Source organism: Saccopteryx leptura, chromosome 3 (assembly GCF_036850995.1).
Source record: "Saccopteryx leptura isolate mSacLep1 chromosome 3, mSacLep1_pri_phased_curated, whole genome shotgun sequence".
NCBI classification, from domain to species: domain Eukaryota; kingdom Metazoa; phylum Chordata; class Mammalia; order Chiroptera; family Emballonuridae; genus Saccopteryx; species Saccopteryx leptura.
In genome coordinates, this window is record NC_089505.1 from 72,081,831 (window position 1) to 72,107,416 (window position 25,586).

General features: G+C 44.6%; 1 protein-coding gene, 1 long non-coding RNA gene and 1 pseudogene across 2 annotated transcripts in view; 2 read left to right on the top strand and 1 right to left on the bottom strand.

Moving 5' to 3' along the window:
- LOC136399307 (uncharacterized) overlaps positions 1-25,586 on the top strand; it is a 597,663-nt gene that overhangs the window by 184,611 nt on the left and 387,466 nt on the right. The gene's annotated exons all lie outside the window — the stretch shown is intronic.
- LOC136399228 (zinc finger protein 432-like) overlaps positions 119-25,586 on the top strand; it is a 35,607-nt gene continuing 10,139 nt past the window's right edge. The window contains 2 exon segments of the mRNA XM_066374219.1: positions 119-212; positions 25,178-25,372. Of these exon segments, the coding sequence (XP_066230316.1) occupies positions 25,358-25,372 (15 nt within the window). The 5' untranslated portion in view covers positions 119-212; positions 25,178-25,357.
- Positions 9,207-9,629, bottom strand: LOC136399287 (ubiquitin-conjugating enzyme E2 C pseudogene; annotated as a pseudogene).

Genomic DNA, 25,586 nt, shown 5'->3' on the forward strand with positions numbered 1-25,586 from the left:
AGTCAGGTTGCGGAAGTGTAAATTTTTAGTTTCCTCGTGGACTGCGGAAAACCAGGTCAGTGCGCTCTTGTCCTTTTAAATTTTCAGAAACATTTTGTCCAGTGGCAGGTTTGTCTCACATCACAGAGTGCCTGACATCAGAGGGTGGAAGCGGTGCAGTGTGGACCCTGGAAGGATGGCGGTGGGAGGAGTCGTGTGGAAGGAGCTCCCAGGTATTTCGGAGGAAGCAGGTGACCGCCTGTCTTTAGTTTGAGTAGCTTTGGGGTCATTTAGCGACTAAGGGTCTGTAGACAGCAACTACCGTGTCCCGACTGTCCTGGTCTCTGCGGGTCACACTGTATGTAACAGCTGGAGGCATTTAGTATGATCGCGGTGTCAGGATCAGGTTCGGGATATAAAGGACTCGGGATGGTCCTCACGTGAGGGTGGCTGGTCCCGCTGTGGGAATAATAAGGGAGTGTGGTCAGTGCCTGAGGTGCAGACGGTGTCGTGAGGCTGCAGCTTTGGAGGCCCAGGCCCCCAGGGTGGTGATTGGGATGAGGTTCCAACCTCTGCGTTTGGGACGGAACGGAATCCATAGCCTTCCACCGCTTGAGTATATGGCGGTTTAACCAACTGTTAATTAAACTTGTGTTGTTTGCACTTTGGCTTGTTATGAATATTGCTGCTGTGAAAATTTTTATACACAAGCCTGGTTCAGATAAGCCTTTATTGGCTAGGGAGTACATATAGCTTAGATCAGGGGGCCGCCTGCAGCCCCCTGAGGCCATTTATCCTGCCCCGCTGCACTTCCGGAAGGGGCACCGCTTTCATTGGTGTTCAGTGAGAGGAGCACATTGACCATCTCATTAGCCAAAAGCAGGCCCATAGTTCCCATTGAAATACTGGTCAGTTTGTTGATTTAAATTTGTTTTTTATTTTAAGTATTGTATTTGTTCCCGTTTTGTTTTTTTACTTTAAAATAAGATATATGCAGTGTACATAGGGATTTGTTCATAGTTTTTTTTTTATAGTCTGGCCCTCCAATGGTCTGAGGGACAGTGAACTGCTCCCTTGTGTAAAAAGTTTGGGGACCCCTGGCTTAGATAAAACCTCAGAAAAGTTGGTCAAGCCCAGGGTAAGCAGTTAGATGCCCTCTGTGTTTTAGCTTTTCATACAGGGGTCGCCTAACTGCAGTGGAGAGTCACACCCATCGGTCATTTTTGGTTGACACTTTCATGCTGCAAAGGCAGAACTGATTCCTTCGAACCGAGATCTATGGTCCTCAATGCCAAAATCATATATTTGTTCCTTTGCAGACAATATTTGCAATCAGCTGCTCTTTTTAAATATGTAGCAATGGACACTTTTTAAAATTTCCTGAACCACACACTTTCTTACTTGCTGACATAATGTTCATTTTATTTAATATCATTCCCTCTGGCAGGTGACCCATATGCCCTGCATAAATTAAGTCCTGCTGTCTTAGTCAAACATGATGGTCTCAGTTCCCATTGATATTGCAATGTAGGACTTCCAGGCCGGAGATGTCAACCTGGTTATTGTATAATCTGGAAACACCACCAGGCAGCAGAGGGAGAAGATCTGTTTATTACTTAGTAGTAAAGCCTGCTGGTGCCCCGAGGGCCAACAAGAACCACCCCTGAGCAGCTCCCTCCCTCCTTTTTCTGTACCTCCTGAGGGAGGAGAAAGCCACACTAATAACAGCAGAAAACACTGGTTTGTATATGGGAAAGTCTTACTTCCCTTCTGTACACTTTCTCGGAACTTCTGGGGACCAGGGTATGTTTTTTCCTCCTCATGGTTGCTGGCCTGCCTGCCATGTAGTGTTTGTGAGGGGGAAGAGCCATGTCCAACATGGACCCTGTAAGGTATTTTTCCCTGCCGATAAGGAAAGAGAAGGAAGGAAGGGGCCGGAGCCACAAAGTGGAATAACAAAAGGCTTTATTGAGTACAGAGCACTCTGGACTAGGTTCCTTGGCCCCGAGGAAAAATGGAGGCCAGGGAAATCTCAAGGGGTGACCCATTTGGGAGATATTTAAAGGGTCCCTAGGGTGGTCGAGCTAATATGAGGTGTTGAAATCTCACTGGCTGACAGACTGTCGCTTTTTACCAAAGGGCTCCTGGGAATTTCTTTTGGCATGCTTGGTTGTGGGTGGTCCTAGCCAAAGTTCACGGGTTTTGGTTCCCCACATGACCATCCCCCATTATCCACCAACCTTACAGACCCCACACCTAGTGACTGAGTATGTACTAAATGAGTTTAGCCTTACCGCGAGGTAGCGCACCGTGGATCGAGTTCGCACTTGAGAGGCCGAGGAGGCAGGCTCAAAACCCCAAAATATGGGGCTTGAGTACAAAGGTCACTGGCTTGAGCAAGGGGCCACTACCTCAGTTAGACTTGCCTTCCCCATTTAAGGCACATAGGAGAAAGGAGTTAGTGAACAACCAAGGTGCAAGTAGAAGTTGGTGCTTCCCATTTAGATCTCCCTTCCTTTTCTTCTATACTGTCGGTCTGTTTCTATTTCTCACTAAATAAATAAATAAATGAGTTTAGTTACATGGTGCATGCACTTCTTTCAGGCTATATAAATGAAAATGTGTTTAGTGGATGCATTGTCTTTTTTAAATAAGTAATTCCTGAATATCGTGTTAGTTACTTTTCTTACTTTTTAGTTTACTGATTTTTCTTATCTCAAGCATTGGCTCCACTCACCAGTGTGAAATAGGAAAGTGGGATTGTAGTGGAGATCTGGGTCCTGTTGCCTTCTCAGAAATTTCACCTGCTACAGTGTCTGCAGTTAACAGTCTTTATGAGGATATTTTGATAAAATATGATTCATCCAGTATTGAAATTTAATGACATAGAAATATTTATAGTATTCTTTTTTATTTTATATTTTTAAATTTTAGAGAGAGAAGGAAGAGAGAGAGAGAGACAGAACCCTGGATTCATTTCTGTATGTTCCCTGCCTGGGATCAAACTTCCAAGCTTTGTGTATCAGAACGACGCTCTCACCAACTGAGCTATCCCCGCTAGGGTGGTAGTATTCTTAAAGACCAGATAGGCTATTTAATGTTGTTTATGTTTGTCATTAATTCATTTCATACTTTGTTTGCTCAAGATTTCTGTCACTTCATCTCACTATAAGTACACATATTTTATTGGTCTTTTTAAGGGAAAGCTTTTGGTATAGTTTGAGCTCTTTCATTAACTTGTTAATTTAATGTATAAATTAGTTTGTATTGAAGCAATATTTACGTATACTGTATATGTATATATGTCCTGATCGGATATCATACATATGAAACGTTGATACCGCGGACGAACCAAAAACACGAGGCTTGTGTGCTCCAAAAAACAAATTTATTTGAAAAGCCTGTGTGCTGGCGGCTGAGACCAAGCTGTGTCAACCATAGAGGGTTGGAGTAGGGTATGTATAATTTAGTCAGGGGTCTTGGTAAAAGCAGCTGACATTACTTACTGCCAGTATATGTACAAAGTAATATTATTTCCGCGTGGATTGGAGTGATGCCTCGGTTTCTCCAAATTGTTTATCTCCCGGCTCAACTGTCTACAGGAGGCCTGTGCTAGTTCCAAAGGTCCCAAGTGCCTCACCCCCCACGCAGGCTTCAAGCAAGCGAGTCCCGCATCCTGCCACGGGTTTGCAGCATCTCTGGGCCAGTAGCTAGGCTTTTACAAACTATTATTGTACTTTAAATTCCCCTAATTGTCAGGTCTCTTCCCAATATAAGCTTTTCCTGACATTTCTGCAGAGATAAACTTATTGCTACATTTTCATGACATGGCCAGGGAGCCAATAAGAGAGAATAGCACAAGGCAATTAACTACAACCTCACAGAGGGGGAGGAAAATGTTCTGTTTTGAACCCAAGTAAGAAATTGGGTGAGGGGTGTAAGGCCAGGGGTTGCAGCCCTGGTCGTGCAGATGCAGGTTCCCAATGTATTCGAGCAGATGGTAAAGGAACTGTGGGGCCAGAAGAAGGTGGGCCATTCCGTTTATTAAAGTCTCATAATTGTGAACAAGCAAACAGGCAGGGCTCCCTATTACCGACTTGGTCTGCAGTTCCACAACCCAGCTCATTCTCCGGACTCACCCTCTGGACTCACAGGTCTCCACCAGTGTCAACAGGGCTGCCAAGCCGTCAGCGTGCTCTGTCTGTCTGTCTGTCTCTCTCTCTCTCTCTTCCTCCTTCTCCCTTTCCCTCTCTATCTTCCTCTCCCTTGCTCTGGACTCTCCAGCAAAACAGACTAGGTAGAAATACCCCTTCTCCTGCAAACAATAGCAAAAAATCACTCCTCCCCATAAAGACAGGCGATCTGCCGCCCTGAGGGCAAGCAGCAGCCTTCCATAGACTATACACACAGGGCGCTGCCCCAGTACAAGCAAGCAAAACTAAAAAAACACCTGTTTACCCAAGAGGGGAATATGAGTTTTAAAGGGGACTCTGGTTTTAAAAGCGGCCTGAAATCAAACCTTACATTTCAGCCTTTTATTGTTTATGGAAAAGGTATGAAGGTCTCATCACTTTCTGTAACTCCTTCCTGCTAGTTAGGGTCTGTGAAGTATTTATGGAAAGGTGGATAGAGGAGAGTCAGCAGGCCCGGACTGATATGAAAATGTCCTTAGGCAGTCACTTGCTAAGGAACTGGTTGGTATTGGAGTTGTTCTGCAGCTGGAGGAGGAAAATGTAATTGGTGGTTTCTGTACCTGCTGTCTTAGTCAGCCTCTTTATACGACCTCTGGTGCACAGGGTGAAGCAGCAGCCTGCAAGAATGAACACTTCAGCCTGACCAGGCGGTGGCGCAGTGGATAGAGCATTGGATTGGGATGCAGAGGACACAGATTTGAGACCTCGAGGTCGCCAGCTTGAGCACGGGCTAATCTGGTTTGAGCAAACTCACCAGCTTGGACCCAAGGTCACTGGTTCGAGCAAGGGGTTACTCGGTCTGCTGAAGGCCTGTGGTCAAGGCACATATGCAAAAGCAATCAATGAACAACTAAGGAGCTGCAAGGAAAAACTGATGATTGATGCTTCTGATCTCTCTCCATTTCTGTCTGTCTGTTCCTATCTATCCCTCTCTCTGAGGTTAGGGCAGAGGTGGCTGGTCTTCCTGAACCTGTCCCAACTCCCGAAGTTATTTTGAGGGTTACCAAGAGAGGGGTGAGCTGCACTGCCTTTCTGTGCCAGAGTTGCTGAGTCACTGGAATGGGGAGAGACTGGTTGTTGAGGGCTACATCACCATTGGGAGAGAGGTATGTTAAAGCACAGGCTCCTGCCCAGGTAGTAGGAAGGCCAAGGTAGCGTCCTCCCCGCAGAGGAACAACATTCCCTGTTGTGTCAGGCAGGGGGGGAGATGAATTGAGAAGAGGTGAGAAAGAGGGTAGGGAGGTGTGCTCCTTTCTTGGGGTTCTGCTGTGCAGACTGATAATGTAGACGCTATTCCTGCTTTAATAAGGGGAGAGAGATGGGTAGTTGCTTGTTGGGTGCAGTGAAAGTGAGGGGGACACCAGGGTGGGAGGTGATCCAGGGGAAAAGGGAGAGGGAGGAATAAGAGGAATTAAAAGAAGGGGCTTGTAATGTAGGAAAGGAGGGAAACCGGACTGGATGGAGGAAGCAGCTGTTTGTCTCAGGAGGGACCTGGTGTCTATTTGCTGAGACAAAAGTATGGTTGTTACCTGTAGAGTGACAGTGATGTTGCATGTTGTGTTGGCAGAGGCCACCTGGAGTGTTCCTGATGTTTTGGTGAAGCATCCAGGGGCTTGACTTACCCTGTGCTCTCCATACCGAGCACTTTCAGGATTTTCTATATAGATTTATCATACATTTAATTGGTCTTAATCTAGTTTTAAAGATTTGTTTATTTATTTTTAGAGACAGAAAGAGAGAGAAGGCAGGGAAGAGCAGGCAGCATCAACTCCCATATGTGTTTTGACCAGGCAAACCCAGGGTTTCAAACCAGAGACCTCAGCGTTCTAGGCCGATGCTTTGTCCACTGAGCTGCCACAAATGAGGCATCATTCTCAATTTTTATACTTTATTTAATTGTGCCTAATTTTTTCTGTATCAACTAATCACACATCATACATTTTTTTATGTCAGGCTTCTTTTGCTTAATTTGAATGTGGTAGGTAATTTTTATTTATGTATATGTGTAATAAATGTCAAGTAAACTTATTCTATGATGCTTACACAGTAAATATTTTTGGAGTTCCAAGCCATGGAAGATTTATTCCATATGCTTCACAAAGGAAGGTGTTTTTTGGCCTGACCAGGTAGTGGTGCAATGGCTGGATCATCTACCTGAGCCTGAGGACTCAGGTTTTAAACTCTGATTGCTGGCTTAGCACAGGGTCATCAGCTTGAGGATGGGATCATAGACATGAGCCCAGTGTTCCTGACTTCAATCCAATGGTCGCTGGATTGAAGCCCACGGTTACTGGCTTCATGAAAGCGTCACTGGCTCAGTTGAATCTCCCTAGTCGAGACACATACGAGAATGATATCAATGAACAACTAAAGTGCCGCAGCTAAGAGTTCATGCTTCTCATCTCTCTCCCTTCCTGTCTTTTTTTCTTTTTACAGGGATAAAGAGAGAGTCAGAGAGAGGGACATATAGGGGCAGACAGACAGGAATGGAGAGATGAGAAGCATCAATTTTCAGTTTTTCATTACGACACCTTAGTTGTTCATTGATTGCTTTCTCATATGTGCCTTGACCGCAGGCCTTCAGCAGACCGAGTAACCCCTTGCTCAAGCCAGCGACCCTGGGTCTAAGCTGGTGAGCTTGTTTGCTCAAGCCAGTGACCTCGGGGTCTTAAATCTGGATCTTCCACATCCAGTCCGACACTCCATCCACTGCGCTACCGCCTGGTCAGGTTCTTCCTTCCTGTCTTTTTGTCTATTTGTCTCTCTATCATTTCACTTAAAAAAAAGTGTTGTTTGTTTTACTATCCTTTAGAAATGTTAAAAGAGCTAAGGTGGTATTTTTCCCGTAGCATGCCGTAGTCTGAGTGCATGGCAGTTGTTCCTACCGATAACTAAACTTGTGTTGTTTGCAGTCCAGATGGTTAGGATCCAGCTGCCATAAAAATCTTGTACTTCGGTTTCAGCAGTGCACTTTTTTGTGTGTGTTTCAGGGAGTTGCATGGGGAAAAATACATAGTTTAGGCATTTTCTTCAGGGTGAAAGTGCTGTATCTTAGTGTGTTTATAACTTCACTCTGAACAGATGATACGGAAATGTTTTCCACAGTATATGAACCCTTTACATTTCCTTCAGCTACAGACCATTAGTGTACAGTGTGGTTTATGTGCCTGTTAAAATCTCTTCATAGATTATCACTTGGAGGAATTTTCTCATGTCTTTTTTATTTATTTGTATTTATTATTTTATTATCTGATTTTGGAGTGAGAAGACAGGAGAGAGCGAGAGATAGAAACATTATTCTGTTCCTGTGTGAGCCCTGATGGGGGATCGAACTGCCAAACCTGAGCATCGAGACGACAGTGACCAACCTGGCTATTGGTCCAGGGCCCAATTCTTTCTTATTTTTATTTTTAAACTTTTATTCATTGATCCACAAGAAAGAAGAAGTGAGAAAGTAGAGAGAGAGAGTGAGAAACATCCATTTGTTGTTTCTCCCATCCCTGCATGCACACTGGTTGATTCCTTTATGTGCTGTGACTGGAAATCAAACCTGAAATTTTTCCCGGCCAGTTTACTCAGCTGTGAAATGTTGGCCCGTAGTGTATACGACCCGGGATTGATTACCCGACAGGGCACAGAGGAGCAATGCCCATCTGGTACTCCATCATACCCCCTATCGCTTCGCTCTTTCTCTCTCACTTCCCCTTCTACAGCCATGACTCCATTGGAGCGAGTTGGTTCCAGATACTCGCAATGGCTCTGTGTCCTCTGCCTCACGCTGTAAAAATTGCTGAGCGATGGAGCAACGACCCAGATGAACAGAGCAAGGCCCCCTAGTGGGGTTGCCAGGTGGATCCCTGTTGGGTCGCATACAGAAGTCTGTTCCTGCCTCCCCTCCTTTCACTGAATGAAAAACAAACAAACTAGCCTGCAACCTTGGCGTATCAGGACAGTGCTACAACCTATTGAGGTACTTGGCCCTGTGTTTCAGTATCTGAAAGTTTTATGTACTGCTCCATTAGAGCCGTCTGCCAAAATGTTTGTGTGTGTCTGAGACAAGGTTCCATCTTCTCCTTGTCCACCCCTCTAGCGTGGATGTCTTATTGTCCCAGAACCATTTTAATCCCCTTCCCTGCAGAATTTCCTGTGCCGTCATATGCTGTCTCTGCGTGAGTCTGTGCACAGGCATATTTTACGCTGCTTTGGCTGGTCTGTCTATTGTACTGTCTGAATTATAGTGACTTGAAGCTCTCATTAACCGACAGAGAATTTCTTTCAAATTTTAAGAATGAAAATAGACACCAGTTTAGGACTTTCATGGGCATTTCACTGGGTCTATATTTACATTTGGGAGACATGACATATTTACTTATTTATTTATTTAGACAGAGTGCAGAAGAGAGAGAAGCATCAACTTGTTGTTTCACTTAGTTGTGCACCCAGTGATTGCTTCTCATATGTTACCTGTTTCTCCTGGGGCTCTTCTGGTGACCTAATGATGAAGCTAGTACTTCCAGGACCGAACCGGCGACAGGACTGCTCCAGGGAGTCACTCTATCCACTGAACCACCAGCCAGGGTGTAGACATGACATCTTTACAATGCTTTCATTTAGGAATAATGGTCACAGTCAAGCTTTCCATTTATGTCAGTCTGTTAACATTTCCCTCCAGCCCTTCCTGGCTAGCTCGGTGAGTTAGAGACCAACTGGAAGCACAGAGGTTGCTGGATCAATCTCCGGTTGGGACACATACAGGAACAGATCAACGTTCCTGTCTTTCTCTTTCTGTTTCTCTCTGCTAAAATCCATAAATAACAATTTAAAATATCTTCTCTCCTTATTTCTTTGTTTTTAAAACCCAAAATATATTCATTTAATATAGTCACCACAGAATCTCAACCAGAGACTTAATTAAAAAACAAAACAAATATATATCACAGCTGAAGATACAGAGTCCTGTACAGAAATCAAGGCAAGGACAGACCATCTAAGGAAAAAATGAAAACCTCAAGGACAGAGACAGGACAGCCCGGGTCAGGGATCGTGGCTGGAGACCTGTTTTGCGTAGGTCTCTTGCAGGTACTTCTTAAAGGCTGCGGGGCTTTTCCAGAGCTGGACAGCATGTGTGTTCAGTGGGCTGTCAGGGTTGGGTTCTCCTAGCAGGCTCTGGATGGAGAGCAGGATGTTCCTGACATCATACAGGCAAGAACACTTGTGCTTTAGGATATCCAGGCAGAAGTTACCCTGGGTGTCCACACTGGGGTGGAAGCAGGGCGTGAGAAACTTCACTGTGGGCGTGCTGTATGGGTAGCCCCTGGGGAACGCTAGAAAGAGCTCATACCTCAAGTCTTCATAGACTGTGCCAGCTGCTCCATGGATGGTGCCCACCCATTTGAGAAGGTTGTCTGATTCTGGGAAAGGCAGAAATTCTTTTGTCTCAGATATCATGAGGGTCATCACCTCCAGCTGTGACCTCTTGCCCACCTGGCCCTGGGCAGCTCCCCTGCTGGGCTGGGCTCCTTTATGAGCTGCAGAAACACTGGCAGTGGCTGGGTTGTGGTTCTGTGGGGCCACTCGGGCAGCGCTGACAGGAACACAGACTCTGAGAGCAGGATTCTAATTGCACATAATTTTTTTTTTAGTAAAAATGGTTTTAAAAATTACTTTTTGTGATAAGAGACAGAGACAGAAAGAGGGCAAGATAGGGACAGACAGACTGGATGCGAGAGAGATGAGAAGCATCAGTTCTTTGTTGTGGCACCTTAGTTGTTCATTGATTGCTTTCTCATATGTGCCTTGACCAGGGGGCTACAGCAGAGTGAGTGACCCCTTGCTCAATCCAAGGACCTTGGTCTCAAGCTGGTGAGCCTTGCTTAAACCAGATGAACTTGTGCTCAAACTGGCAACCTTGGGGTTTTGAACCTGGGTCCTCTGCGTCCCAGTCCGACGCTCTATGCACTGCGCCACCGCCTGGTCAGGCTGATTTAAAAATTGCCTGACCAGGCGGTGGCGCAGTGGATAGAGCATCGGACTGGGACGCGGAGGACCCAGGTTCGAGACCCTGAGGTTGCCAGCTTGAGTGTGGGCTCATCTGGTTTGAGCAAAAGCCCACCAGCTTGAACCCAAGGTCACTGGCTCCAGCAAAGGGTTACTCGGTCTGCTGAAGGCCCGCAGTCAAGGCACATATGAGAAAGCAATCAATGAACAACTAAGGTGTCGCAACGAAAAACTAATGATTGATGCTTCTCATCTCTCTCTGTTTCTGTCTGTCTGTTGTTGTCTATCCTTCTCTCTGACTCACTGTCTCTGTAAAAATAAATAAATAAATAATTTTAATTTTATTTATTGAGAGCATTGGCCAAGAATGTGGAAGTCCCAGGTTTGATTCCAGGCCAGGCACACAGGAGAAGCATGCATCTGCTTCTGCACCCTCTCACCTCTCCTCTCTCTCTATCTCTCTCTTCTTCTCCCACAGCCAAGGCTCCATTGGAAAAAAGTGGGCCCAGTTGCTGAGGACAGCTCCATGGCCTCCATCTCAGATGCTAGAATGGTTCCAGTTGCAATGAACCAATGTTCCAGATGGGCAGAGCATCACCCCCTAGTGGGAATGCTGGGTGAATCCCGGTTGGGCACATGCAGGAGTCTGTCCCTCTGCCTCCCCACTTCTCAGAGGAAAAAAAATTATTTTTTTTTTTATTAATAGTGATAGGAACGGAAAGATAAAAAAAAATAAACATACATTATTTTGTTGTTCCACTTATTTTTGCATTCTTTGGTTGCTTGTACATGCTCTGACCAGGAATGAAATCCGCAACCATGTCTTCTCTGAATGATGCTCTAGCCAACTTAGCTAACTGGCCAGGGATTGGATGAGTATTTAAAATTTTTTTCCAGCCTAACCTGACTGTAGCACAGTGCATAGAGCGTCAGTCTGGGACACTGAGGATCCAGGTTTGAGACCCTGAGGGCGCCAGCTTGTCCTCGGGCTCATCTCATTTGAGCAAGGCTCTCAAGCTTGAGCCCAAGGTCGCTGGCTTGAGAAAGGGGTTACTTGGTCTGCTGTAGCCCCCCAGTCAAGGCACATATGAGAAAGCAATCAACGACCAATTAAGGTGCCACAACAAAGAATTGATGCTTCTCATCTCTCTCCCTTCCTGTCTGTCCCTGTCTCTGACTCTCTCTGTCTCTGTGACAAAAGAAATTTCCATTGATTTGAGAGAGAGAGAGAGGAAGGGAAAGATAGAGCAGAAGAGAGAGAAGCATTTTGTCATTGTTCCACTTAGGTGTTCCATTTTAGTTGTGCGCTCATTGCTTGCTTCTCATATATGGCCTCAGTGATGGAATAATGCTCTATCCACATAGCCACCCAGCCAGGCCTTAACATAATTTTAAATTATATTTTTCCTTCTGTAATCATGGAAATTGTATACTTTGACACAACTGTTAGTTTTCATCCTTTATTGTCTTCTCTGAGAACTCTGGCTAATTTGGGTTCAGGAAGATTGTTTCTCGTATGCTTTTATAAGTTTTATACTTTCTCATACTATACTTAAAACTGTGATCTATTCTGACTTAATTTTTCTTTTATGACTAGAGTTAAGGGTCTTAATTTATTACCCTGCCACTAGGTATACAATGATCACAGCATCTTCAGACGTAAGACTTATCCCATTGGTTTATCCTGGGACTTTGGTGAAAAAGTAATTGATGGTAATATATTTGGATTCTCAATTCTGGTGGTGCCTTTCTCATTGCTGCAGAGAAATGGAGCCCCACTTTACTGGCTTTGCTCTCAGTGGCTTTCTTCAAGATATGGTACCAATGACAACTTTAGATCGTCTAGGCCGCTCTTCCTCTCTGGTGGGTAATGACCAGCCTCACTCAGTACCCATTTCTCCAAGTCTTATCCTGGTCTTAAAAATATTATGAAAACTTTTGCAAGCAGTTCCGGGTTGGTTTCCTTTACAGGATGTATGACCTCTTCTCTGTAGAGTATTGTTAGATTCAGGGAGTACTGGAGCTGCCAAAGAGTGTAACTATTGCAGGAACAGTAAGTGCTGATATGGCTCCTGTGAGGCTGGGAACAAAGAAGGTCAGAGACCCTTATCAGAAGTTTAGGTTTGAAATTCGCCACTAAGCTAAAACCGGCCCCTGTTGCTATGCCGGCCCCTGTTGCTATGCTGCATGTGACCTCCCTAGCCAATAGCTAAACTGCCACATCTGCTTCTGTCTATGCTTGCTCACTTAGGATATATAAGGGCCTGGCTGTAAGCTCCAGGCGCGGCTCCCATTTGCAGCTCCTTGTGGGCAAGGTGTCTCCGGACATCTCGGGAGTTCGCCCCTGCGCAGGTTAAACTGGCCAATAAAGTAACATCTTAACTCCTGAAAGTCTCCAACATTTGTTCTCGTACCCGGTGGATGCTACAGTATCATTCTCTGCTGTTACACCAACTCTAAACTCTTGACCACTTCAAAAATTTTAAAAGAACTCATTTTTTTAAAATACAAACTTTAAAAAAATTGTTGTGGCCATGTGCTATTTCTGCTGAACCACCAAACAAAACTTAGCTCGCTTCTTCCTTTTCCTCTGGAAGCTACAGTCTCTGAAAATGTACTCGCTTTCCACATGAGCCATAGTGCCAAAAAAAACAGATAATTTGAGGACCTTCCCATCTTTCAGCCACCCCTGGCTACAGGCTCCAACTTTGCTGCTTTTCTTACATAGGGTTTTAAGTTTCCCAACATGGCGGCCCCTATGTGGCTTTGGGTAGTGAAGGAGCGCCGACATATCGCCTTCGAAGGGAGTATGGGAAATCGCCTGTGTTTCTTCTAACACTTTAGATCCTCGCTGGCCACCGTAACAGGTTTTTTCCGCTTGACACTTTCAGGCGCCAAATCAATTTGCGGAAGTGTAAAATTTTTATTTCCAGCTGGCTGAAGAAAATTAGGTTAGTGTGCTCTTGTCCTTTGAAGTTTTCCGAAATGTTTTCGTTGATGGGAGGTTTGTCTCACATCACACAGTAGAAGTGGTGCAGTGTGGACCCCTGGAATTATGGTGGTGGGACGAGTCGTGTGGAAGAAGCTCCAAGGTATTTCAGAGGAAGCAGGTGACTGCCTGCGGTTTGGGTGCTATGGGGCAAATAAGCTTTACAAATGTTTTTTAAGTTTGCTTGCTTATATTTTGCATTGGCCTGGGCAGCACCTGTGTGTACTGGGTGGAAGGTTGTGGTGTTTGCCCTCAGGGTAGCAGACTGTAAATTGCAGATTTCGTTTCTGCTTGGGAGGGGCCGTTGTATTGCTAATGTTTGCTGGAGAAGACACCCCCTCCCCCCATACACCTTGGGTGTCATGTTTATGCTCCCATGCTCAAGTCAGTGACCTCAAGGTTTGGAATCTGGGTTTTCATCATCCCAGGCCAATGCCCTATTCACTGCGTGACCGCCTGTTCAGGCATATTTTTAAAGATTTTATTTATTTACTTTAATAGGGGACGAGGGGGGGGGTGGGGGGAGAGAAAGTCAGGGGGAAGGAGCGGAAGCATCAACTTGTAGTTGCTCCTTACATGTGTCATGACTGGGCAAGGTTGGGGCTTCAAACCAGCGTCCGGAGCACTCCAGGTTGATGCCCTATCCACAGCGCCACCACAGGTCAGGAATGATGAGGTGTATAAGAAATTTATTGATGCATTTGCGAACAGGTGGGCTGAGTCCAAAATGGCGTCAGTCTTGAGAGCCTAGGGATTTAAGCTTTTATAGGCGTAGTGAGCAAGACTAGCGAGATTACTTTCCGCGGAGACTTTTGGGGCAGGGTGGGGGAAGGGGATCACTTAATGAAAAAAATGTCCCAGTGGGGATATAGGTGTGGGTGGTGAGGGGAAGTAGAAAATCAGTCAGTTTTGCTCAGGTGGAAAGGTAAGGAACCGACCGCCCTGGTGCCAGATCTGTTGAACTAGGCTAGTAGAGGATTTTTTGGTAAGGGGCCCTAGACCCCAACCTGACAGGTATAGAGGTACTTTTTGAAGGTAAAGAAAGAAACTAAGTTCTAGAGCTAGTTATTTCTGAATTGTTAGGAAGATTTCTATAAGGTGCAGAAGTTTTGTGCAGGCGGAAGAAACAAAAAAAGAAGGACTGAGGAAGTAAACAGTTTAAAAAGGGACTGCTCTAAGACCCCAGATAAGCAGGAAGCAGTTAGCAAAGATTGAGATGAGCGTCTCCGTACACCTCAAGAGAAAAAAGGCTGGAATGTTAAGACACATCTCACCTTCTACTGCTAAAATGCAGGACAAAAATCTGCTTTCTCCTATTATTCTTCAGTAACTCATGCTGCTGTTGTTTTTCAGAAAGTCACTGACCGGGATGTGCTGATCTGAGCACACTAGATGCACCAACCCTCCTGTCAGCAGATGCCCAGGGCAGCCACCCCTAGTGCCTGTAACTAACTGTAAGGTATTTTTCCCCGCGGAGAAGGAAGGAACAGGGCTCGGAGCCGCAAAGTGTGAAATAATAAATGGCTTTATTGAGTACAGAGCGCACACCCCGCCCGGCAAGGTTCCCTGGCCCCGAGGAAAGAAACATGGAGGCTAGGGAAGTTGCAAAAATTAAACCGCATGGCAGATATTTAAAGGGTCCCTCTCGGGAAGTGAAGCTACTATGACGTGGTGAAATTTCACTGGCTGGCAGACGATGGATCGCTTCTTTCCAAATGGTTCCTGGGAAGCTTCCTTTGGCGGGCTTGATTGTGGGCGGTCCTAGCCAAAGTGGGCGGGTCTGAGTTCCCCACCTCACCATCCTTCCATCCACCTACCTTACACTAACACTCCCTCCAGTCCCTCTCAGTTGAAGCTACACTATCCACTGTGCCATCACCTGGTCAGGCTTAAAAAGGTACTTTTACCTTTTTCTTTGGAGAGCCTGCTGTGCCATTATGTCTCTGTCTGCAGGCCTCTGCTCATTGACTTTGTATTTAGTTCCTGTGGCTTATTTGTCTATAGTACTATTATTGTACTGTTATAATTAAATAACTTTAAGTCTCTTAATTGATAGAGCATGTCTTTGCATTTTGTTATTAAAGCTGTATATAGCTGTTTGTTTAGGATTTTGAATGGAATTTCATTTGGTGTATATATACATTTGGGAAATAAGATTTTAAAATGTGTGGACTTCTGATAGTCATTTTCACAGACAAATTTTCCATGTATTTAAATTTTTGATATTTATCTAAACTTTTAAAAAAATATAGTCTTTAATTTTAAAAAAATTTTACTGACCATGCAGTGGCGCTTGCGGATAGAGCGTTGGACTGAGACATGGAGGACCCATGTTCAAAACTCAGAGGTCACCAGCTTGAGCCTGAGGTTGCTGGCTTGAGCAAGGGGTCACTCGGTCTGTTGTAGCCTCCGTGGTAAAGACATATATGACAGAAATCACAGAACAGTAAAGGAGCCTAAATGAAGAATGGATGCTTTTCATCTCTCTCTCTTTCTGCCTTTCTGTCTGTGTCTTTCCTTCTCTCTGTCTCTAAAACAGCGGTTCTCAACCTGTGGGTCGCGACCCCGGCGGGGGTCGAACGACCAAAACACAGGGGTCACCTAAAGCAATAACAATACATTCCAAATCATAACTGTAGCAAAATTACAGTTATGAAGTAGCCACCAAAATTATTTTTTGGTTTGGGGTCACCGCAACATGAAGAACTGTATTGTGGGGTCACGGCATTAGAAAGGTTGAGAACCACTGCTCTAAAAAGAATTTTTTAAAATTTATTTGTTGATTTTGGAGAAAGAGGATGGGAGCAAGAGACAGCATGAAATATTGATTTGTTCTTCCAATTATTAACACATTAATCAGTAAATTCTTGTATGTTCCCTGACTGGAGATGAAATCTGCATCATTGACATTTCTGGATGACACTAACCAGCTAACTTGAGTTATCCGGCCAAGACTCAACATTTTTCACTCAATATAAAATATTTCTGTTGGTCTTCAAAATGGTAGTTTATAAATTCTCTATTGTTTCTTGATGGCCTGACTATAACTGGTAGTGGTGTGTCTCAATGTTGTATTTAGTCTGAATTTGTTTATTTCTTCTTGTTTTGTGGTCCATTTTCACTATACATTTCAGGGCTATGTTGTTAGGTGCATAGGAAGGGCAGGCTTTTAATAATTTTTTTTCTTTCAAGATTTTATAGATTAAATTTTAAGAGAAGAGAGAGATAAAGGGTGGAGGTGGTAAAGAGAGGGGAGCATGAATTCATAGTAGTTGCTTCTCACTTGTGCTTTGACCTGTCAAGCCCATGGTTTCAAGTCAGTAACTTCAGCATTCTGGGTCAACACCTGATCCATTGTGCCTGATGGGTCAGGCAGGAAAGGAATTTCAGGCTTTTACACGGTGGTTAATTGAAACTAATACTACTGAGCATTGTTTTTCTTTCTCAGCAGTAGCTTTAGGGTTTTCTGGTTCTTTTTCTATAAGAGTATGAGTGAGGTATTTTTCCCCACCGAAGAAGAAGGAAGGGGCTGTAGCCATGAAGCGTGGATAAGCAAAAGCTTTATTGAGTACAATGTACCTCCCGAACGAGGTTCCCTGCTCCGGGGGACACGGGCCACTGAAGTCACGTGGACGAAACTGCATGTGTGGGATATTTAAAGGGTCTCATCTAGGGTGGTCGACCTAATATGACATGGCGAAATCTCACTGGCTGGCAGACAGATGCTCTTTTCCCAAGGACTCCTGGGAAGTTTCTTTTGGCAAGCCTGGTGTGGGTGGTTCTACCAAACTTCCCAGGTCTGGTTTCTCACATGACCTTTCCCCGTTTATCCACTGACCTTACATTCTGACCTTTTGTGTTAAATAGGGGCGCCGCTATTTGGCTAATTCCTGCTGGTTAGGGGCGCCGTGGGAAGGGGAGGTTGTAAGGTGGTGACTTTGAGGGAGTCAGGAGAAACATCTGTTTGAGCATGACTGTAGAAACTTCGTGGATGTGGTCCTGTAAGGATTTAAAAAGAAAAAGAGGAGCAATAGGAGGATTTGGAGGGTCCAGCCTTTTGGTGAACTGGAGATGGATAGCGCCCAGTGGTTCTGACTGCCAACGGTCCTGCATGGGGGCAAACTTGAGGCAAAACTCCATGTCAGGAGTGATATACGAAGGAGAAAGTAAGAGGTCCCATCCACTCCCATAACCAAGGCCTGTGAGGGAACTAGAGGTCTAGAGTGTGATGGCAAAACAGAGAAGGTAGCTCCCGTGTCCACAAGAAATGAGACTTATCCGTTCCTGTAGCATTACCCTGCATTCAGCGTGGGTGAGGATGATGGGGTTCTCCGAGTCCATGCTGTGTTCTAGGAGTTCAAACGATGGGCCCACCTGGCTGGCTTGGCCTTCTATTTGGGTGGCTTGTCCTCCACGTGAGGCATGGAGGAAATACCTGTTGCCCAAAGAGGGCAGTTCCTGTGGCAGTGACCGGGCTGCCTGCAGTTAGGACAGGGCTCAGTGGGCAGCCACCAGCAGGGACACTGTCGGGACCAATGATGGGGTTCCTCTTTGCGGCTTGGACTTGGGTCGGGCACTTCCTGTGCCTTGCCCCTGTTGCTCTGCTGACTTCAGGGTTGCCACAAGAGCCAGGGTTTGGAGCCTTATGCTGCATGCGGGCCTGACAAACAGTCTTGGCCTGTTCCTACTAGCCGTGACCATTAAAAACTTTAAATGCCATGTTCACAGGCCTTGGATAGGGGTTTGGGGTTGAGAATAAGAGGAGGGGGGCTCCTGGGGAGCCTGGCACCCAGATCCGAGCAGAAACGCCAGAGCCAGAGGCAGGACAGGGCCAGAACTTTCTGCAAGAAAATTGGAGTTGGGCCTTGGGGTCCTGCAAACGGTGACACGGGCAATGGCAGGCTGAGAATGTCCTGACGGAGGAGGGGCTTAATAACAGTGGAGAAGGGCCCTGGCCAGCAGGGGAGGAGAAAGAGAGACTGGTATTTGCAGGTGAGTGAAAAACAGGATTCTGCAAAGGGAGGGGAGGGGACTCTTGGAGGGAAGAGACCCAAGCAATAGAGGTCCGCAGAGGAACCAGAGAGGGGTCCCAAGAGAGGGGCACCCCTGGGGTTCAGGCAGGAGGGGGGGAGAGTTGGGGGTTGGGTGAAGGAGGAAAGATCAGGAGTGGAGGGTTTAGGTGAGGTTTCTCTAGCCAAAAAAGGGCCTGCGCGTAGAACAGGCAGCACAGAGATTATGATGGGAGCACAAGCAACTAGAAGCGCTGAATGTAAAGGATCTCCAGCAAGTTCTCAGTTCTTTTGGCGATAGTTAAATTGGTGAGGGTGATGAAACCAAAAGTCCCTTCAGGAGACTACCTGGTCTGATTATTCGGTGGGTTCTGTGGCCTGGCCACAGCAGAGAAGAACAACAGTTTCTTCTTTAGGGAGGGAGAGATTTTGGATGAGTCAATTCCAGGAGTGTTTTTGGATTAAGTTTTTATTCCTGTGCCTCTATGGCCACCCTCAGTCCTCAGAGTGGTCAGAGATGAGAATAGGTGTCCCACAGCTCAAACTGTGGCCACTGGATGGATAGGTAAAGTGGATGTGCTCAGGACGTCTCCACGGACACACACGCACTCAGAACGGAAAAGAAGTCCCTGACACTGCTGCGGATTCGGACAGGGAGACTCGGTGGAAAGAACTGAGGGGAGGCTGGAGGCAGGGGACTTACCGCACCGTGTGCCAAAGTAGGTGGAAAGTGGGACGTTCTGATTCTTGGAGGGGAAGGGGAGAGGAGCAGTCCTTGCGGACTTCTGACTTCCCGGGTTCGGATCCAAATGTAAGGTATTTTTCCCCGGCAAGGAGGATGGAAGGAGCATAGTCACGAAGTGTGCATAAGCAAGAGTTTTACTGAGTACAGAGCGCCTCCCTGACGATGTCCCTGGTCCGGGGGACACAGGCCAGGGAAGACGCACAGATGAAACCGTATGTGGGATATTTAAAGGGTCTCGTCTAAGGTGGTCAAGCCAATATGACGTGGCGAAATCTCACTGGCTGGCAGACAGTTGCTATTTTCCCAAGGACTCCTGGGAAGTTTCTTTTGGCTTACCTAGGTGTGGGCGGTTCTAGCCAAAGTTCCCAGGTCTGGTTTCTCACGTGACCTTTCCCCATTATCCACCAACCTTATAGTTGGTTACAGCAGTTTATTTGTGGTGAGCCTTTCATGGTGTATCTCTTTCTTTTTTTTCCTTTTTTTTTTTTTTTTTTTTTTTAGAGACAGACAGAAAAATGGAGAGACAGATAGAGACAGACCAACTAGAAGGAAGAGAGATGAGAACCATCAGCTCGCCTGACCTGTGGTGGCGCAGTGGGATAAAGCGTCGACCTGGGACACTGAGGTCGCGGGTTCGAAACCTTGGGCTTGCCTGGTCAAGGCACATATGGGAATCGAAGCTTCCTGCTCCTCCCCCTTCTCTCTCTCTGTCTCTCTCTCTCTCTCCTCTCTCTCTAAAAAATCAATAAATAAAATATTAAAAGAAAAAAAAAAGAAAGAGAACCATCAGCTCGTAGTTTCTGCACCTTAATTGTTCATTGATTGCTATCTCATACATGCTTTAAATGTGAGGGTTCGGCAGCGGAGCCAGTGATTCCTTGATCAGGCTGGTCAACTTGGGCTTCAAGCCAGTGACCATAATAAGGTCATGTCTGCGAGCCCATGCTCAACTTGATGAGCCCGTGCTTTCGCTCATTGAGCACGTCAAGGTCGATGAGCCCACATTGAAGACTGTGACCTCGGAGTTTTGAACCTGGGTCCTCAGCATCACAGGCAAAGCTCTGTCCACTGCGCCACCTCCTAGTTAGCCATAATGTATCTTTTTCTAACCTTTTATTTCAAAGGTTTCCATATCATTATGTTACATGTCACCTATATAATAGGATGTTATTTGATTTTAAATTTTATTTGAATGTGACAGTTTTGTAAAGTTTGTATTTAATGTAACTAACCAGAATGCTTATTCTGTGTATACTTAATATAATTTTTCATCTCTTTTAAAACAGTAATCTAAGTGCATAAATCTTAATATACTTTTTCATCTCTTTTAAAACAGTAATCTAAAAAGAGGAAAAAAGGAAAAGGAAGAGATACTCCATGAAAGGCTTACCACAAATACACTGCTGTAACCATACTCTATATTTTTTCTGTATCTTTTTTGTTGTTTATTTTTCTTTTTAGTCTTCTTTTAAATAACTTTCTAAATTGCACTGATTGATTTTTTTTTAGAGGGAGAGCAGGAAACAGAATAATTTGTTGATTCACTTATTTATGCATTCATTGGTTGCTTCTCACATGTGCCCTGACCGGTGATCGAACCTGCAACCTTAGCATATGGGGAAGACACTCTTAACCAATGAGCTACTGAACCAGGGCTCAGATGAGTTTTTAGAGTTCTATATTCCACATCTGTAAGCATAAAAATAAAGACAGCTGTTAGTTTTCTTCCTGACAGTAGAGATTATGCATAGTGTGGCACTTTATAAATCCTTGTAAGAAACAGTGTCTTTACACTCTTCTATGACAGTACAGAGATCTCAAGGCACTTCAGCTTCATTTGCCACTTTCCAATGTATTTACATTTTTGTGGACCTTTATTTATGTGTTTCGAACCTTAAATGCTATGATATTTACTTATGAGACAGTGCTACCCTGGTGGGGTGACACCTTTGATGGGACTGTTCATCTGATATGTTAAGGTTGCAGGTTTGATCCTTGCTCAGGGCACAATTGGAGTCAACTAATGAATGCGTAAATGGGTTGAACAATAAATCCATGCTCCTCTCTCTCTCCCTTATGGTATGTCTCTCTTTCTCTCTTATTCTCAAATAAAAAATAATGCTGGACCACTGCTGTATCAATGATGAAACCAGCTATGGCTTTAGGGCCATAATTTGTATATATTATTTACATAGTAATTCTACAACTTACTGATATTTAGTAAGTTTACGGTTGTGACATCATCAAAAATCAGTTTTTAACATTTTTTATGACTTCATACATAATGGAATTGGATAGTGGTATTGTTATGTTTTGCAGACCATTTGTGTAATTTAAGTACAATTCTTTATTAGATACATAATGTGAAAATATTTTCTCACAATCTCTGTCTCTAGTCTTCACTTTCTTAAATGTTGGTGCATCTCTACTCCTTCCTTTCTGTCTGTCCCAGTCTGTCTTTCTGTTTGTCTCCCTTTCCTTCACTGAAATAAAAAAAAAAAGGAAATGAATTTAGTTACATGGGTGGATGTACTTTCTCGCTGTATAAGTGACAGTGTGCTTACTGAATGCATTTTCTCTGTTAAATAAGTAATTCCTGAATATAAGTTTAGTTATCTTTCTTACTTTGCAGTTTGCACTTTTTCTTATCTCAAGCATTGACTGCACTCTCCAATACACAATAGGAAAGTGGGTTTGTCGTAGACATCTGTGTCCTTCCTGATGCCTCCTCATATTACTCACCTGCCACTGTCTGCAGTTACCAGTTTTTAGAGGGTAGGAACATAAAATATGATTCATCTAAAATCACTAATTTATTGCCATAAAAATATTTATATATTCTTTTTAATTTTTAAAAGTTTAGAGGGAGAAAGACAGAAACATGAACTCATTTTTGTATGTACCCTGTCTGGGATCGAACTGGCAACCTTTTTGTACCAGAAGACAGTCTAACCAATGGAGCTATCCCAACCAGTGGTATTGTTTAAAGACAAAAAAAGTCTAATGTGGTTTATTTCTGCTATTAATTCCTTTTTTGTGTGAAACAGAGAGAAGGAAAGATAGAAGAGACAGGAAGAGAGAGAGATGAGAAGCATCAATTCTTTGTTGTGGCACCTTAGTTGTTTATTGACTGCTTTCTTATATGTGTCTTGACTGTGGGGCTACATCAGAGAAAGTGACTCCTTGCTCAATCATGCAACCTTGGTCTAAAGCCATCGAATTGAAACTTCAATCTAGCGACGTTTGGGCACAAGTTAGAAACCATGGTGTCATATCTATGAATCCACATGCAACCCAGCGACCCTGTGCTGAAGCCACTGACCTTGGAGTTTCAAACTTGGGTTCTCTGTGTCCTAGTCCGACACTATCCACTGAGCCATGGCCTGGTCTGGTGTCCTTAGTTCTTTATATACATTGTTTGCCCCAAGATTCCTGTCTCTCCTTCTCACTATTAGTTATATACAGTGTGTCCGTAAAGTCATGGTGCACTTTTGACCAGTCACAGGAAAGTTACAAAAGACGATAGAAATGTGAAATCTGCACCAAATAAAAGGAAAACTCCCAGTTTCATACTTATTCAGTGCAGTTTGATGTGGGCTCACGCACAGATTTTTTAGAGCTCCTTAGGTAGCTATCCCATATAGCCTCTACAGACTCGTCACTGACTGATGGCCTACCAGAACGGGGTTTCTCCATCAACTGCCGGTTACCTTCAACTGCTTATCCCACCGAGTAATGTTATTCCTATGTGGTGGCGCTTCGTTATAAACACGCTGATATTCACGTTGCACTTTGGTTACGGATTCGAATTTAGCGAGCCACAGAACACACTGAACTTTCCTCTGTACCATCCACATCTCAACTGGCATGGCCATGGGCTGCTCCGCTGTATGCATGGTTATGTCATCATCTGCGCATGCGCACATGCTGCCACATCATCCTACAGAAACTGGGAGGGTTTTCATTTTATTTGGTGCAGATTTCACATTTCTATCGTCTTTTGTTGCTGTCCTGTGACCGGTCAAAATTGAACCATGAGTTTACGGACACACTGTATATATGTTTTGGTGTTTTCAAGTGAAAAGCTTTTGTTATAGTTGATTTCTTTCATTGAGTTGATAATATATAGGTTAATCAGTATTGAAGCTGTATTTACACATATCGTATATGTATATATGTCCTGATGACATACCATATATCTAAAACAACATATATGTATATTGTATGTGTGACTATGGTATGTATAAAATATGATATATTGTTATATCAGAACAGCAAGAAACAGATGTTGATCCTCACAAGTAGCCAAATTAAGGAATCTTTATTTTGAAGCCAGCAACCGCACAGAGACCTAAGTCAGTCAAACTATGCAACCCGGAATCCAGTTGGAAGTCACCTTTTAAGACAAACTTAAACACTGATTGGGGAATAAGGAATAGGGGAAGCCTAGCAGTAAAAGAAAGCCTGGAACAAGCTCATTTACAGTGCTGATCTATAGGATTAATTCAGGGACAAACATTCTGGAAACCCCTGCATTCTCTTGATGGTTGTACGAGCTGTGACCAGGAGTGAAACCCACAGCCCTGGCTTTTCTGCACAGTGCTCTAACACACTTAGTTATCCAGGTAGCTTTGGATGAGTTTTTTAAATTTTTTTCCATTGATTTGAGAGAAGCATCTTGTCATTGTTCCACTTAGTCTTTTCATTTTAGTTGTGCACTCATTCGTTGCTTGTCCTTTCGATATGGCAAGGTTGTGGGTTTGATCCTCGCTCAGGGCACATACTGGAGTCAAATAATGAATGCATAAATGGGTCTAACATCAGATCTATGGTTCTTTCTCTTCAATCTCTCTCTCTCTTTGTCTCTCTGTCCCCCTCTGCCAAATGTATCTATAAAAAATTAGGCTCTGACCTGTGGTGGCACAGTGGGTATAGCATCAACTTGGAATGCTGAGGTCTCTGGTTCAAAAGCCTGGGCTTGCCCAGTCAAGGCACATATGGGACATGATGCTCTCTGCCCCACGTCCCCCTTCTCACTCTCTTTGTCTCTATTCTATAAAATGATTAAGTAAATAAATAAATAATTAAAGATATTTTATTTTATTTATTTATTTATTTATTTTCATTTTTCTGAAGCTGGAAACAGGGAGAGACAGTCAGACAGACTCCCGCATGCGCCCGACCGGGATCCACCCGGCACGCCCACCAGGGACTACGCTCTGCCCACCAGGGGGCGATGCTCTGCCCATCCTGGGCGTCGCCATGTTGCGACCAGAGCCACTCTAGCACCTGGGGCAGAGGCAACAGAGCCATCCCCAGCGCCCGGGCCATCTTTGCTCCAATGGAGCCTTGGCTGCGGGAGGGGAAGAGAGAGACAGAGAGGGAAAGCGCGGCGGAGGGGTGGAGAAGCAAATGGGCGCTTCTGTGTGCCCTGGCTGGGAATCAAACCCGGGTCCTCCGCACGCTAGGCCTTAAAGATATTTAAAAAAAAAAAAAAAAAAATCGGGTTCTGGCAGATTAGCTAAATTGGTTAAGAGTTTTGTTATAAATGACTAAATTACAGAATTAATCCTCTGCCAGGGTACACACAGAAAGCCAACAGTGAGTTCATGACTGAATAAAAAACATGTAAAATCTTCTCTCCCCCTTCTTTTTATCTCCCTTTCTCTGTCTGTCTCTAAAGAAGAAAGCCCTGGCCAGAGAGCTCGATTGGTTGGAGCATCATCCTGGAGCACAAAGGTTGCCGGTGTGATTCCCCAGTCAGGGCACATCCAGGAGCAGCACTGTGTTCTTGTCCCTGCTCTCCTGGCTTTCTCAAAAACATCATAATAATAAAAGAAAAAGAAACACTAATGATGTGTCTAGTGCATTGTTTTCTCCCTGAAATGAGTACAGTCATGGGGTGTGCAGAATCGTTTGAAGAGGAATCCGAGCACATGTGGTTTAAGGAAAACAGTGCCCAGATCCCCTCCTTCCATGTGGTCAGCTTTGTGTGAGTGATTTTCCTGAGACTCCCTGGCCCCTGAGGATGGTGCAGGGCTGGCTGTCATAGCCCGGGTCTCAGTTGACAGTCACCCACTTAAACTCCACAGGATAAGGGGGTCCTCTACCACAGTGGGAAGCTGAGGCTTGATTGGCCAGAAGGATAAACTTAAGGGACACGATGGAAAGGGACACTAGCGATACTGTGGTCACTGTGTGAGGGTGAGTGCATCTGGGCCCAGAGGAAATGTACCAGTCACTGAATTTTCTCCTCAATCCACAGGTCCTGACTTCCCGGTGCTGTAGAATCACGAGGAGCAGGAAGACATTGTAGAATTGGGTGTCAGCATCTCTGGTAACACACCTGAGTGAAGACAGGTTTCTGAGCTGAAATTTCGAGCAGACCCACAACACACCATACACACCCTCTCTATTTCCAGCTTTTTTCCAACAATAGAAGAAAATGATTCTGTCTCAGGTGACTGGCTTTTTTTTTTTTTTGAGAAAGAGTGGGAGGGAGCAAGATAGGAAGGGAGAGAGATGAGAATTATCCACTTGTAGTTGAGACACTTTAGTTGATCATTGATAACTTCTCATAATTACTTTGTCTATGAGTAGGGCTTAAAGCAAGTCAATTACCTGCTCAAGTCAGCAATCTGAAGCTTAAGTCAGGGACTTTGTGCTTTACGTCA